General features: G+C 35.7%; 1 protein-coding gene across 7 annotated transcripts in view; it reads left to right on the top strand.

Moving 5' to 3' along the window:
• RAP1GDS1 (Rap1 GTPase-GDP dissociation stimulator 1) overlaps positions 1-15,473 on the top strand; it is a 154,630-nt gene that overhangs the window by 88,882 nt on the left and 50,275 nt on the right. For 4 of the 7 annotated variants that reach the window (XM_060416867.1, XM_004009686.6, XM_012179649.5 and 1 more), the window contains exon 5: positions 14,817-14,963. The exons of the other annotated variants lie outside the window; for them this stretch is intronic. In XM_060416867.1, coding sequence (XP_060272850.1) covers positions 14,817-14,963 — 147 coding nt within the window. The remainder of the gene's footprint in view (positions 1-14,816; positions 14,964-15,473) is intronic. 7 annotated transcript variants of the gene reach the window in all.

Here is a 15,473-nt window from a genome sequence, read left to right as displayed (position 1 = left end):
ATTTGATGTTAAAATTGATGAAAATACAAGTCACAGGGTGAAAGTATTTAATGATTTCTGAGCATGGAATCAAGTGCATCGTTTTGCATTAAGGTCTAGTTGCCTTATTCCTCTTTACAATTCTAAATCGTTATGACATAATTTCTTAGCACTTCCTTCTAGAATTTTATTTTTTAATCTTTTAGCCCTGAATTTTGTTCTCATTTTGTAATTTAGATGATTAATTATTGTAAAGTTAATTAGAAGAGATACATATTAAAGTTTAAATCAGAATGAGGGCGAAGCTTTTCTTTAGTGGCCAGATTGATTTTGGAGCAGGAGAAGCCCAGTGCTTTTTTCTAGATATGAAGCTAAGGTTTCATTTCAACTTGGTATGCATTTACTTAAGTACCTTTTATGCTCGAGAAGAAGCTGAAGTTGAACAATTCTTTGAAGACCAAAAAAACCTTTTAGAACTAACACCCAAAAAAGATGTCCTTTTCATTATAGGGGACTGAAATGCAACAGTAGGGAGTCAAGAAACACCTGGGGTAACAGGCAAATTTGGCCTTGGAATACGGAATGAAGCAGAGCAAAGGCTAATAGAGTTTTGCCAAGAGAATGCACTGGTCATAGCAAACACCCTCTTCCAACAACACAAGAGAAGACTCTACACATGGACATCACCAGATGGTCAACACCGAAATCAGATTGATTATATTCTTTGCAGCCAAAGATGGAGAAGCTCTATACAGTCAGCAAAAACAAGACTGGGAGCTGACTGAGGCTCAGATCATGAACTCCTTATTGCCAAATTCAGACTCAAATTGAAGAAAGTGGGGAAAACCACTAGACCATTCAGGTATGACCTAAATCAAATTCCTTATGATTATACAGTGTAAGTGAGAAATAGATTTAAGGGCCTAGATCTGATAGATAGAGTGCCTGATGAACTATGGCATGAGGTTCGTGACATTATACAGGAGACAGGGATCAAGACTATCCCCATGGAAAAGAAATGCAGAAAAGCAAAATGGCTGTCTGGGGAGGCCTTACAAATAGCTGTAAAAAGAAGAGAAGCAAAAAGCAAAGGAGAAAAGGAAAGATAAAAGCATCTGAATGCAGAGTTCCAAAGAATAGCAAGAAGAGATAAGAAAGCCTTCTTCAGCGATCAATGCAAAGAAATAGAGGAAAACAACAGAATGGGAAAGACTAGAGATCTCTTTAAGAAAATTAGAGATACCAAGGGAACATTTCATGCAAAGATGGGCTCGATAAAGGACAGAAATGGTAAGGACCTAACAGAAGCAGAAGATATTAAGAAGAGGCAGCAAGAATACACAGAAGAACTGTACAAAAAAGATCTTCATGACCAAGATAATCACGATGGTGTGATCACTCACCTAGAGCCAGGCATGCTGGAATGTGAAGTCAAGTGGGCCTTAGAAAGCATCACTATGAACAAAGCTAGTGGAGGTGATGGAATTTCAGTTGAGCTATTTCAAATCCTGAAAGATGATGCTGTGAAAGTGCTGTACTCAATATGCCAGCAAAATTGGAAAACTCAGCAGTGGCCACAGGACTGGAAAAGGTCAGTTTTCATTCCAATCCCAAAGAAAGGCAATGCCAAAGAATGCTCAGACTACCGCACAGTTGCACTCATCTCACATGCTAGTAAAGTAATGCTCAAAATTCTCCAAGCCAGGCTTCGGCAGTACGTGAACCATCAACTTCCAGATGTTCAAGCTGGTTTTAGAAAAGGCAGAGGAACCAGAGATCATATTGATAACATCTGCTGGATCACGGAAAAAGCAAGAGAGTTCCAGAAAAACATCTACTTCTGCTTTATTGACTATGCCAAAGCCTTTGACTATGTGGATCACAGTAAACTGTGGAAAATTCTGAAAGAGATGGGAATACCAGACCACCTGACCTGCCTCCTGAGAAATCTGTATGCAGGTCAGGAAGCAACAGTTAGAACTGGACATGGAACAACAGACTGGTTCCAAATAGGAAAAGGAGTACGTCAAGGCTGCATATTGTCATCCTGCTTATTTAACTTACATGCATCATGAGAAACGCTGGGCTGGAAGAAGCACAAGCTGGAATCAAGATTGCTGGGAGAAATACCAATAACCTCAGATATGCAGTTGACACCATCCTTATGGCAGAAAGTGAAGAGGAAATAAAAAGCCTTTTGATGAAAGTGAAAGAGGAGAGTGAAAAAGTTGGCTTAAAGCTCAACATTCAGAAAATAAAGATCATGGCATCTGGTCCCATCACTTCATGGCAAATAGATGGGGAAACAGTGTCAGACTTTATTTTTGGGGCCTCCAAAATCACTGCAGATGGTGATTGCAGCCATAAAATTAAAAGACGCTTACTCCTTGGAAGGAAAGTTGTGACCAACCTAGATAGCATATTGAAAAGCAGAGACATTACTTTGCCAACAAAGGTCCTTCTAGTCAAGGCCATGGTTTTTCCAGTGGTCATGTTTGGATGTGAGAGTTGGACTGTGAAGAAAGCTGAGCACCGAAGAATTGATGCTTTTGAACTGTGGTGTTGGAGAAGACTTGAGACTCCTTGGACTGCAAGGAGATCCACCCAGTCCATTCTGAAGGAGATCAGACCTGGGATTTCTTTAGAGAGAATGATGCTGAAGCTGAAACTACAGTACTTTGGCCACCTCATGTGAAGAGTTGACTCATTGGAAAAGACTCTGATGCTCGGAGGGATTAGGGGCAGGAGGAGAAGGGGACAACAGAAGATGAGATGGCTGGATGGCATCACGGACTCGATGGACATGAGTCTGAGTGAACTCTGGGAGTTGGTGATGGACAGGGAGGCCTGGCATGCTGCGATTCATGGGGTTGCAAAGAGTCGGACATGACTGAGCGACTGAACTATGCTCAATAATACATGCATTGTGCTTTCTTTTAAGAATTTTCAATTTTTACTGTATTTGAGAACTTTTAAAATATAAATTTTCAGTGGCACCCCATAGTCTTTCAGGTGTATTAGTTGTCAAAAGCCATATACTCACAAATGTATACACCGCATAAGATCCAGCCATTTCATTCCTAGATATTTAACCAAAACCTTAAACACCAGCATTCAGTGCAGGTGTATTCACAATAACCCCAAACTAGAAAGATCCCAATGTTTTATCAGTGTAAGTGAACAGATTAAAAACAAAAACCTGTGACATTCCCATACAGTGGAATACTACTCAGTAGTAAAGAACAAATCACTTACATACTTGAAATTATAAATCTTAGAATCATAGGCTGAGGCAAAGAAGCTAAACATAGAAGAATCATGCTGTATGAATGTATATATACAGAGTGACAGAAACCACTGATTGTCTAGAGATAGAGGGAAAGGTGGCCTGCAAGAGGACATGAGGAATCTTTTGATGGTGCTAGTTTCGTATCTTGATTTCTTGGGTGTGCTAAACTGTCAAAACTCATAAATTATACATTTTAAACCTACGTGATTTATTTTGTATAAATTTTGCCTCAGTATTTAATAAGGAAGGGAATCCAATCAGAATCTAAACAAAAAAGTATGCAGTTGAGGTTTTTTTCACCATGTAGACCAAACAAATACTATTCAGGACTTGAGAAACACTCTGAGAAATATGACAATGAATGTGTTTCTAACTCTTCTAGGTAACACTTCGTTTGTGCCCACATGGTACTATGAAAAACTTAATTGTGCTTATTGTTTCAATATTTTCCTTCATTTTCTGTCCTGAACTATGAATTAGTTATCTTTGTATTCCCCAGATCTAACTCAGCTTGTGAAACATTGTAGGTACCCCCAACACAGTTTGATTAATAAAAGTGGATAATTAGTGCTAATTTGGCCCCAAGTCTTAAAGTATCTTGATTAAACTGAGTATGTAATTTATGTCATTAATCAGTAGTTTAAGGATCTATTACTCCTATTAAATAGTGTTTAACTTAGATTACAGGCAAGCTAGAAATTAACTTTACTGCATAAATCTCTTTTATTATGGATTCGTAATTTATAGGTCTTAGATGAATGCACTTTGTTTATCATGAACATTTAATTTCTGTGAAGATTTATATAAACTTCTTTTTTCCACCTGTTCCTCCAGAAGAGGTATATGTTCCCTTCTGGGTGCTTCTATAACACCCTGTAAAAAATTGTATTGAAGTTTTTGTGGTTTAGTATTCTGTCTCCCTCGCTGAAATAGGAACTCTATAAAAGGAAAGCCTTCTTAGGTTCCTGTTTATATCCACAGTGCCTCACATAAAGGCTAATTTAACATTAATAAGTACCTTTTCTATAATCAAATGTGTCATTTCACTGGATGAACTGGGTAATTTTTATTTTTCTCATTATTATTGGCTTTTATGCATCTTTTTAATTGTTTATTGGTTGCCCATATATATCTTGAACTTACCACAATTTACCATCAAATACTGTTAAATCACATGTAATTTAATCATCTTACAACTGTGTGCTCCTAATATCCTTCCTTCCATTCTTTGTGATATTATTGTCATATATTTTGTTTTTACATATGTTAGAGACCCGACAGTATATTGTTGTTTTTTATACTTTAGACAGATATTTTTTTAAAACAGAAAAAAAATTTTTGTGTTTACTTTGATTTTCTTTTTATCCTTTTTAGTGTTCCTTGTTTTTGTGTATAGCCAGATTTTTGATCCAGTATTGTAACCTCCTGCCTGAAAAGCTTTTGTTAACAGGTTGCTTTTTTCTTTCGATGCTTCAAAGATATTATTCCGTTATTTTCTAGCTAGCATAGTTTGGATGAGAAGTCTGCTATATTCTGCTATATTTTTGCTATTCCAAATATAAATATAACTTTTTTCCCCCCTCTGGCTGCCTTCAGAAGAGTCTCTCTTCCTTTGATCTTCCAGCAGCTTGGCTATTTGGTGTGTATTTTTATTTTGTTTTCCTTGCTGGGGAGACAGGGAAGAGCCCTTAAACTTCATAGATTAGTGGTCTGATGTCTTTCATTATTTTTTGCAAATGTTTCCCTGTTAGCTCTTTAAATATTCCTTCTACCCTGTTTTCTTTCCTCCTGCTGGGATTCCAGTGTTAGTTATGTTAGACCATTTGCTATTTTCTGTCAGCTTGTAGGTGCTTTGGGGTTTCCCTTCTCTTCTTGTCTTTGTGTTTTAATTTTTATTCTTTCTATTGCTCTGCAAGTTCACTGAGCCTTTCCTTTGTTTTGCTGAGTCTACTGTTCAGCCTTTTGAAATAATTCTTCATCTTTGATAGTTTTTTGATTTCTGACATCTCCATTTAACTCTTATAATTTCTATTTCTTGACAAAATTCCATATCTCTACATGGATATTCACCTTTTCTATTAAATTCTTTAATATACTAATCATGATTATTTTAAAGTCCCTATTGATAGTTCTGACATCTTAGTTACCAGTGAGTCTCATTCTGATGATTGAGTTATTTAGTTTTGTATTGAATGCTGGACATTGTATATAGAAAAACAATAGAAACTGAAATTAACAATATTAATCTCTGGAAATAAGCAAGTTTCCTTTTATTTGAGGCAGTTAATATGGGGTGGAAGAGCAGCCAGTCTAGTCAGAAGTTCAGCTGGATTCATGTTTTGCTATTGCTTTCTTGACTCCAGTGCAGTCATCTTTAGAACTTAAGTAACAGGCAGTTCTTCCCTTGTACTTAGAGGAAGAGTACTGGAAGATTTTTTTTTTTTAAGTGTTCCTGCTGTCTCTTTAGCCATTCATGCCTGCCTATTCCACAAAGAAATTCTCCCCATACACCTCTTCCTCTTCTAGTGGTGGACTATTAATGACAAGCACCATGAAGAACATCCATCACCGTTAGTATTAATCCCTGGAGCAAAACCCATTTCTAAACATTCTGGTGCTAAGTAGAAAAAAAAATTCAAAGTAGATTAAGTGTTGAGGAAAGAAGCCATAATTTTCTGTTGATTGTACCCATATCATAATTGCTTCATGTAATTAAATAATTGAATAGATAAGTAAATAGTTAAAGCTCTATATTAATTAAATAACAAAATGTCCCATATTATTAAGTAATTAAAATCCTATACTATATAATTGCTTGAGAAATACTATTGTTAGTAATCTGAAAACTAATTTCTGTGAGATGTGTAAAATCTGAGTATATAGTATAGGCTTACTTAATACCAAGTAATGTCAAATATTCCTTTTTTTAAGATGAGGCTTGAATATTTTACACTTTATGTAGAGCAGTGTGTTAGTTTCTTGGGAATACTGTACCAAAATACCACAAACTGGTGGTTTAAAACAACAGAAGTTTGTTTTATAGTTGTAGAGGCTGTAACTTCAAAATCAAGGCGTCAAGCAGGACCATGCTCGCTTTTCACCTGTAGGCGGAGACTTTTTTTCCTTTTCTGCCTCTCTCCAGCTTCTGGTGGCATCTGGAGCTCCTTGGCTTGTGACCCCGACTCCAGGCTCTGCTGCTGTCGCCACACGCTGTTCACAAACGTCTTCTCCATTTGTGTTTCTGTGCCTCCTCATGGCATTCTCCTGTCCGCATCTCTCTCTTCTTATAAGAATATCAGCCCTATTGGATTAAGGACCCGCTGAAACACGATGTGACCTCATCTTAACTCTCTGCAGTGACCCTATTTCTCAATAAGGTCTGAGGTACTGGGGGTTAGAACTTGAAAATACATTTTTGAAAGACAGAATTGACCCAGAAAGAGCAGAAATGATGTCTGTGTTTCAAAACCATGCTCTTTTATTAGTAGCATTATCTCAGATAAAGATATTAAACTAATGAATCCAAAAGACAGTCTAAGAATATACACATGACTAAATTTGTGTGTCATAAATTTGTTTTTTATAGGAAGAAACTTGGTATTTGATTACTTTTCAATTTGGGTAAATTTAAAGATAGCAGCTGACTTTTTAAAATCATATTTTAATGAAAATATTTACAAACTTTATCATATTTACTCCTTATTTGTAGCATTATTCATACAGAATTCTGGCAGACTTTAGAAATTCAATCATTTTTTTTAAACTCAGCTGTGAAATAGTTTGGAGATTTTGAGTAATACTTTTCATTTAGTCATCTAAGACATCTGACTTTCATAACACATGTGGCTGATATTCACTGAAAATGAATGGGCACTTTAAGGGCTCTTTGAAGCTTAAAATCTAGGATTCTAATCTCAGTTATAGTTTGTTATTAACTAAAAAAGGCTCAGAATAGTGTTTGTGCCCCTGCATTTAAAGTGAGTCTGATTTGTGTTGTTTGTTTTAAAGTCCTTGTTCAGTATATGTTATACATGTTCAGATTCTGTTGTAACAAAGTATTTGTTCATAGAGGCTTAAAGGTGGCAGAGTAGTAGAGTCTGAAGGAAAAAACATGGGAAACATGATTAAAATAAATGTTACTGTGATGTCTTTGTCTTTTCCAAACCAATGCTAGTAAAGACTTGTGTTATAATTGTTTTGACTTTAAGCATCTATTCTGAATCACCTCTCTGTTCACTAAGTAAAAGCACATCAAAAATTATGACTGTTACTTCTAGACAGTATAATTTTTCAGAGCTCAACTTTCTAGCTTAGTTTATGAAAAGGATTTCTGATTTATCTGCCATAAGCCTTTATAGTTTCTAGTGGTATTTATTTGGGAACATTAAAATAAATACCTAAATTACTAATATAATTATTAATAATTGGAAAGCTAGAATAGATAAATTTAGAACATTAAAAAAACATACACAGCATATACTAAGTACTTCCTGTTTGCACAACATGGACACAGTAGAAATAGAAGTAGAAATTGAAATGAATAAGAGAATGTCAAAGCTAAAAAGAAGTTTGAGCATCTTCTTCTCTTCCCCTCCTTTCCAGATTAGGAAACTGACTTCAGTAGAGGGTAAGAAGCTTTCTTATGGGCAAAGTTAACAAAACCCTTAACTTAAATACCTTATCATAGTTATTTTTAAAGTCATTGCCTCAGTGATACTATAGGTTTTTAAATATTAAAAACTTCTGCCTTGCCTTATTGAAATAACATTTCAAATTTTAGGTAACAAAAATGCTCATTTTTATGCCAACAACCAGGAGTAGTCCCAAGAATTTCATCATTAAACGTTCTTTGCATTCAGGTCCTCAGTTTATTACATGTCTACAACTTTATTTACTTGAAGAGGAAAGTGACTGTTGAAAATAAATCTTCTTTGCCCTTAATTAGCTGTAGCTGAACTTTAATTACAGTATGAGATTCTGAAAGTGATTGGGAAAAGAAGCATATTATCCTCCGTCTAATAGTGCAGAAGGTGAAAGTGTGAGAAAGATTGTATCTGTTGTGTTCTCTTTTCTCTCTGTAAAAGTTAAGGAGCATGTTTTCTGCCAAGAATGCAGAAGTTGGAAAGGGAGAGACTTTTAAAAGTTGTGACTATTTGGATGGCTTATCATAGGTAATGTGACAGGTGTGTGAAAAGATGTGCAGCATAATTTTAAGGGTTTGTCATTGTTCATAAGGCCATCAGTTTTACAGAGTTAAAGAAAATATGTTAATTTGTTCATTGTTTGCTGTGATTCTAATATTGTTAGTCAAAGCATGTTTTCTTAGAGATTTGGAAATATCTCACTGTCAACATGGATCTCAATGAAGGGGTGTGTGTGTGTGACTCTCCATCAGTTTTGATATGGATATGAAAATTGTGTTATCGTACCATGCCTCTTTAATCTCTTGTGAAATAGATTTTGTCTGTTTCTTCTATTTTGTCTATATGTGAAATAGATTTTGTCTGTCGATGTAGATTGGTCTCAAGATTTCCCTGAAGGTCCAGTGGGTAAGACTGAGCTTTCAACACAGGAGAAGGAAAAGGCAACCCACTCCAGTATTCTTGCCTAGAAAATCCCATGGACGGAGGAGCCTGGTAGGCTACAGTCCATGGGGTCGCAAAGAGTCGGACACGACTGAGCGACTTCACTTTCACTTCAACACAGGGGGCACGAGTTTGATTTCTTTTCAGGAACTAAGATCCCACACACCATGGGGCAAGGCCAAAAAATAGAAAAAATAAAATAGTACCCCACCCCAAATGTAGATTGCTTTTAGTATTTGTTAAGTTCATGGATACACTAAAAAGATTTTGGGTATCTTTTACTCAAGAATTTTTCATAAATAAACCTTTTAAAAAGATTCACAGTTAACACCAAAATAGTGCTGTTGTCTTGCTGAACTTTTAAATGGTAAAAGTATTCCAAAATATGTTTTTAATGTTTAATAAGGGAACATTGAATTAGAATTCAGTTTCCCAAGTTTTAGTTCAAAATGCTGATATTTAATCATTACTGTTTCTTTAAGCAAATTCTGAGTTGAAATATAAGAAAAATGAAACATCATTTATAATTTATCTTCTTAGCTAATTTATCATCTGAGAAGGCAATGGCACCCCACTGCAGTACCCTTGCCTGGAAAATCCCATGGACAGAGGAGCCTGGTGGGCTGCCATCTATGGGGTCACACAGAGTCAGACACGACTGAGTGACTTCACTTTCACTTTTCACTTTCATGCATTGGAGAAGGAAATGGCAACCCACTCCAGTGTTCTTGCTTGGAGAATCCCAGGGACAGGGGAGCCTGGTGGGCTGCCATCCATGGGGTCACACAGAGTCGGACATGACTGAAGCAACTTAGCAGCAGTAGCAACCGTAAAAAACCTTTGCTAGCTTTCTGCTCCATACCAGCTTTAATTATGGCAAATCTCTAGCACTTATGTGTGCGTGCACAGCCTGTGCACAGCCAGCATTAATTAACACTTGCAGGGCATTTGTGCAGGATGTTTTTATAGAAGACAGAGTGAGGTAGTGCCCAAATCCATGACAGTACAGCGTGTAAAGCAAACCCTTTAGTCGCTAAAACTTCTTTGAAAATACAAAAGATAATTTATTCAGTAGTCTTTCTACAGCACACACTTTTCTCATGTTTGTCAATATTAATTTTTAACAAAATTTAGATGAAAGATTATAGGTATGATACCCGCTCCTGTAGTTTATTTCTCACATGCAGTCATAATTTTCTGAATTGCTGCATCGTAATCGTCACCACAGTAACCACGCCTTATGTCACAGAGGATTATTACTTCTGCTAGGAAATAAGTAGTTTGAGCAGATGGATGCCTAAGGAATGAAGATTCTGTTATTGTACAAATAATTAGAGGGTGGGAGGAAAACATATCAAATATATATGTAGGCATAATTTTAAAACAGATTTTTATAATTTGTACTTGATACTGAGAATTTTTGAAAAGAAATATGAAAAAATGATGTTTAAACCAGAAAAGTAGAATGTAGCATGGAAATCATACATTTAGATTATGAAACTAAATTCTTTTAAAAATTAATTTTAGATAAAATTTGCTATTGTAAATTATAGGCTTCTTTGATATCCAACACCATTCTGCTTCCCCATTCTTCCTCCTCAGTCCTTTCAAAGATATAAGCCTTCCAGAGTCTCTCTCAGGAAAACTGGTGATTATTGAAATGATTTTTAAAAGACAGTTTGTTTGCTGATATTATAGTAAGGCTTTCTATAAGCAGGCTTGTTAAAAAGTTCCAGAATTGTGCCTCTCCAGTCATAATTAGTCCATAGGCTTGATAGTCAGCTTCTACCAGCTACTTGGCTCTCTCTTCCTTTTCTTTCAGATTCTAATATCTGTATATGCATCCATTTATATCTCTCTCCCTCCCTCAGCGTGAATTGTTTTTACCTCTACATACATGCTATAAACTGTTGAACTAAGTTATCTGTCTTATTAAATGTATGGAAAAGTCGGCTGTCAGCAAAGACCTGCTTTGTGTATTCTGCAGTAGGTTCAACCTCACCCATCAGATTTAACAATCAAGTAGAATGTTGATCTAATATTAGGTTATTAATCAAGTTAACAATCCTGTTAACAGTCAAGTGGGATGCCGGTTGTAGTGAAGGAGTGAGGCGACAGGAACTCGCACACTGGTGGAGGGAATGTGTGCTGGCTTTGTGAGCCTGTTTGTCATCATCTTAACAAGTGGAAGGTGTGCCGTCTGTGAACCAACAGTACCCCCTGGCTATTATAAATGATAGCCCAAACCTAAAAACCTCCCAAATAGTAATCAGCAAAGGAATAAATAAATAATTATGATGTGTTTATACAATGAATATTATACAGCAAAGAAGCGTGTAACAGAATAGATGGATACCCTAAACACTGTTCAGTGTAAGAAGGCACAAAAAGAAGGAATACAACATGGTTTCATTTAAGTAAAGCTCAGAACACAAGGAACACTAAACCATATTGTGGTTTAATCATTAAAAAAGAATTAAATGATTTTCATTCCCATTTCTCTCCCTTTCCCTGCCTCCTCCCTCCTTCTCTTTGTCCCACTCTCCCATCCCCAGGGTGAATTATAATTTACCAAAATGTAGCCTAAGGCCTCATTCGTTCAGTACATATTGAGTGCCTACTATGTATGAGGCATTTGGGAAAGTGAAGTGAAAGTCACTCAGTCCTGTCCGACTCTGCAGCCCTATACAGTCCATGGAATTCTCCAGGCCAGAATACTGGAGTGGGTAGCCATTCCCTTCTCCAGGGGATCTTCCCAACCCAGGGATCGAACCCAGGTCTCCCGCATTGCAATTGGATCCTTTACTGGCTGAGCCACAACATAGGAGCAAATCTGAAAGTAGGATATACTGAGCTTGTATTCAGTGGTTGTTTTCAGGTTCTTCCCTCAGCCTTAGTGCATAACTTGTACCTGATGGTGGAATACCAACTTGCTAACTTTTTTTTTCTCATTTGTGAGGCATAATAAACATGACATACAAATTTCATTGCTTCCTGGTTTTGGCTGCTGAACTGAAGAGTAATATCAAGTGCAGTATTACATTAGCCCTACTTCCTAAAGCCAGGCTCTTATGTAGTGCTCTTACTTGTGCTGGAAGCTACTCTCTGTGACGAGTCATCATTAAAGAATGTAGCAGGGCTTAAAGAGTTCATGGGCTGCACTTTCAAGTGGTTGGATACTTACATTTATGGAAAATAAAAATGTAAATTATATTTCTAGAAGTGACAACTCAGGGTGCTTCACAAATTAGAAGTCACTTATTGTCAGAGAGTTAAAAGTGAGTCTACATTCAGGGATATGAAAGTTTAGGACAAGGAATCTTTTGAAAGTTATTTTCAAGTGAACAATAATAATACTCATTTTAATATGATAGCATAAAGCTATAGAGCTACCTTTACTGTGGAAAAACAGTTTGAATGGACTTGTGTAATGACATGTTCTAATATATATTTTAAATAATTTGTGAGATACCTTTAAAAACTTATTCACTGGTTTTGATAGAGTAAATGGACACAGCATTATTGTTTCTTTGCATCTTCGGATTCTTTATTTTAATAAAATTCTCTAACTCAGATATTTATATGTGCTTTTTGTCTTAAATTTGGTAATAATGTAATTTCTAAGGTAGAGATTTGAGTTTACACTCTCCAGCCCCAACTCTTGATAACACATAGCTATGTTGTAGACAGTGCAAACAGGGCAAGCTGGGAGGAAGGGAAAGAAGAAGGAAAGCAGAGGAAGGGAAGAAAAATACTGTGGCCCTGAAACACAAGTAGGTAATTTGCCTTTTAATTGTAGTTATGTTCTTACTTATTGCATTACTGAATTTGATGAACAAATTTGTTGAATAAATTTGTATTAAAGGTTCTTGAATTAATGCTTTGAATATTGAGTACCTGAATATCAAAAGGAAGCCAGCTTAGCTTTCTAAGCACACACAGTTTATATTTTGAAAGCCTATACTTACTCAACAGTTAGAATCAAGAACTATTTGAACTTTGCAATTTAGGGATGGGGGTATATGGTATATGTGGGCTTCCCAGGTGGCTCAGTGGTAGAGAATCCGCCTGCCAGTGAAGGAGATGTGGGTTCAATGCCTCGGTCAGGATGATCCCCTGGAGAAGGAAATGGCAACCTGCCCTGGTATTCTTGCCTGGGAAATCCCATGGACAGAGTATCCTGGAGGGCTACAGTCCATGCAGTTGCAAGAGTCGTACATCACTCAGTGACTAAACAGCAACAAATACTGTATGTGCATAATATTGAAGGTCTGAGCTAGATTCGTCATCCTGATGTTTAGTTTTTTCTGACATGATCTGCATACAAATTGCCCAGCAATTTAGATAATTTGCATTTATGTTACTGGAAACGAAAACTCTAAATGGGATATGACCAAGATATCTAAATGAGATACGTGTTATAGTTGGCTGGCTCATGCGACTAGTTACTCTGGCACTGAAGAATTTTCTCTGCTCTTATTAGCTAATTAACATAGGGTCCTTTTCTGCATCTATATAACAGTACAGTGAAGCCAAGTGGGCATGGCACAAAACTTAAGTGACCACAACTATTTTGTTTTAGTACAGCTTTCCTTAAACTTTTCAAACATTATGAAGCCCTGCTATGTAAGTTGTGTGTGTATTTCTGCCACAGGAAGTGATATGTATTGTTTCATTTTCTATTATGATTCAGCAACAGTTACAAAGATATGATCTTAGTTTCAGTTCTTTTATTAGATTTATTAGATTTCCTTTACTAACTAATTTTGTAGCAGTAATTCTTTTATGAGGCATTTCTTCTACTGATCCTTTTGTATGCTTCTATAGCTGCACAATTCAGTGTGGCAGCCACTATCCAGGTTTGACTCTTGAGCTATTGAAATGTGGCAGGTCTGAACAGACATGTAACTGTAATGTAAAATATAAAATACACCTGGCTCTCAAAGATTTATTACTAAGACGAGAATGTAAAATATTTCACTAGCAATTTTATTGTGTATTGCAGTGATCATATTTTAGAGATTGTGGATTGAGTAAAACATATCGCTAAAACTAATTTTTCACTTTTTATGTTTTTAATATGGCTACTTGTAAATTTAAATTATATATTTGGTTCACATTTGTGGCTTTCATTTTTACTGTATGCACTGTTCTAGAGTGTATCATATTTTATATAAGGAAATCAGATTTAGAAAGACGGATTCTTTCGTCTCTTTCTGTGTTCAAGGTTTGCAAAAGTATTTTAAAGTGATATCTGTGTTCTGACAGTTAAATGATATCTCTTCTATGTGATGTAGATGTACACATAGCAGAAGGTATGTTTGACCATTTGACCATTGCTTGTAATGTTTAAGTGTATTGGTGTTTTCTTGAATGAAGAGAATAAGGAAAAATGAAACGCAAACTACTAAGAACTGAAAAAGGAAATATGCTTATGTACTATAGAAAATGCCAGTAAAAAGACCTTAGTACTAATCTTTAGGAATTACATATTGTAATCTAGAGTTATGCTATACTGCAGATGGTTGTCTTTGATAGTAACTGACTTTGAAACCACTGAGAGAAAGATACATTTAGTGGTTTCCAAACTGAGAAAAAAATTCCAATCAAATTTTAGTTCCAGTCTTTTTCTTCTTACACAGAGTTGTCATTTGTGAAAGAGAAGGCAAAAAATTTCACGTCAGTCATAAACTCTTAGGACACAGAGAAGTTCTTTAAATTCCTATATGATGCCAATGAGAATAATCTTTTTTCTCCTAAAAAGTGATTGCCTCTCTTCCCCATCCCACCCCCATTTCCATGTTTATTTGTTTTGCTTTGCTTTCTAAGAAGACATTTAATGTCCTACTTTTGGTTTATTTTCTGCTTACTAAATAAGGAATAAGTCTGTTATGTTTTGTATTTGAAATTTTAAGGTACATTTCTTTTTTCTTTTATTTTTAATTTGACTCTTTGTTTTACAGATGAGGGCAGAAGTGCAGTTGACCAAGCAGGTGGTGCACAGATTGTAGTTGACCATTTAAGGTCACTGTGCAGTAAAACAGATCCCGCCAGTGAGAAGCTCTTGACTGTCTTTTGTGGCATGCTGATGAACTATAGCAATGAGAATGGTAAACAAAATTGAAACCTTGCTTTATCTGTGGGGGAGAAGTAGAAAATCATCATTACTGTAGTGTACACTAAAAATACTTAGAAAAATTATGAACAAAGCATACATATTAATAAGTAGCATATAAAATTATTAACTAGCCAACATTAAATTACAATGTTTCAAAAATACACAGTGGTCTAATTTACTAAATGGGACTAATTGTTGAAGGGTTGTCCATGTTAATCAGTACCAAAACCAAGAAACAAAATAATGGTATGGTTTGTGATTTCTTGTTATGAACATTTAAAAAATATACAATGTTAAAATAGCCTTTTGTTTATTACTTTATATTAATACCAGGAGCAATTTTAAAACACAAACACTGTCTATATAAATAAAATTCTTTTCTCTAGATACTGAATTACTTGTAACAGTAAAAAAAAATGTAAATGAAACCTGGCCTTAGAAAAATAAAGTTCAGAGCAATTGCAGATATTTAGTTTTAGAAATTTAATAAGTACTTGTAAAC

Source organism: Ovis aries, chromosome 6 (genome assembly GCF_016772045.2).
Source record: "Ovis aries strain OAR_USU_Benz2616 breed Rambouillet chromosome 6, ARS-UI_Ramb_v3.0, whole genome shotgun sequence".
NCBI classification, from domain to species: Eukaryota; Metazoa; Chordata; class Mammalia; order Artiodactyla; family Bovidae; genus Ovis; species Ovis aries.
Note: the sequence above shows the minus strand (reverse complement) of the source record. Positions and strands in the feature narration are given on the sequence as shown.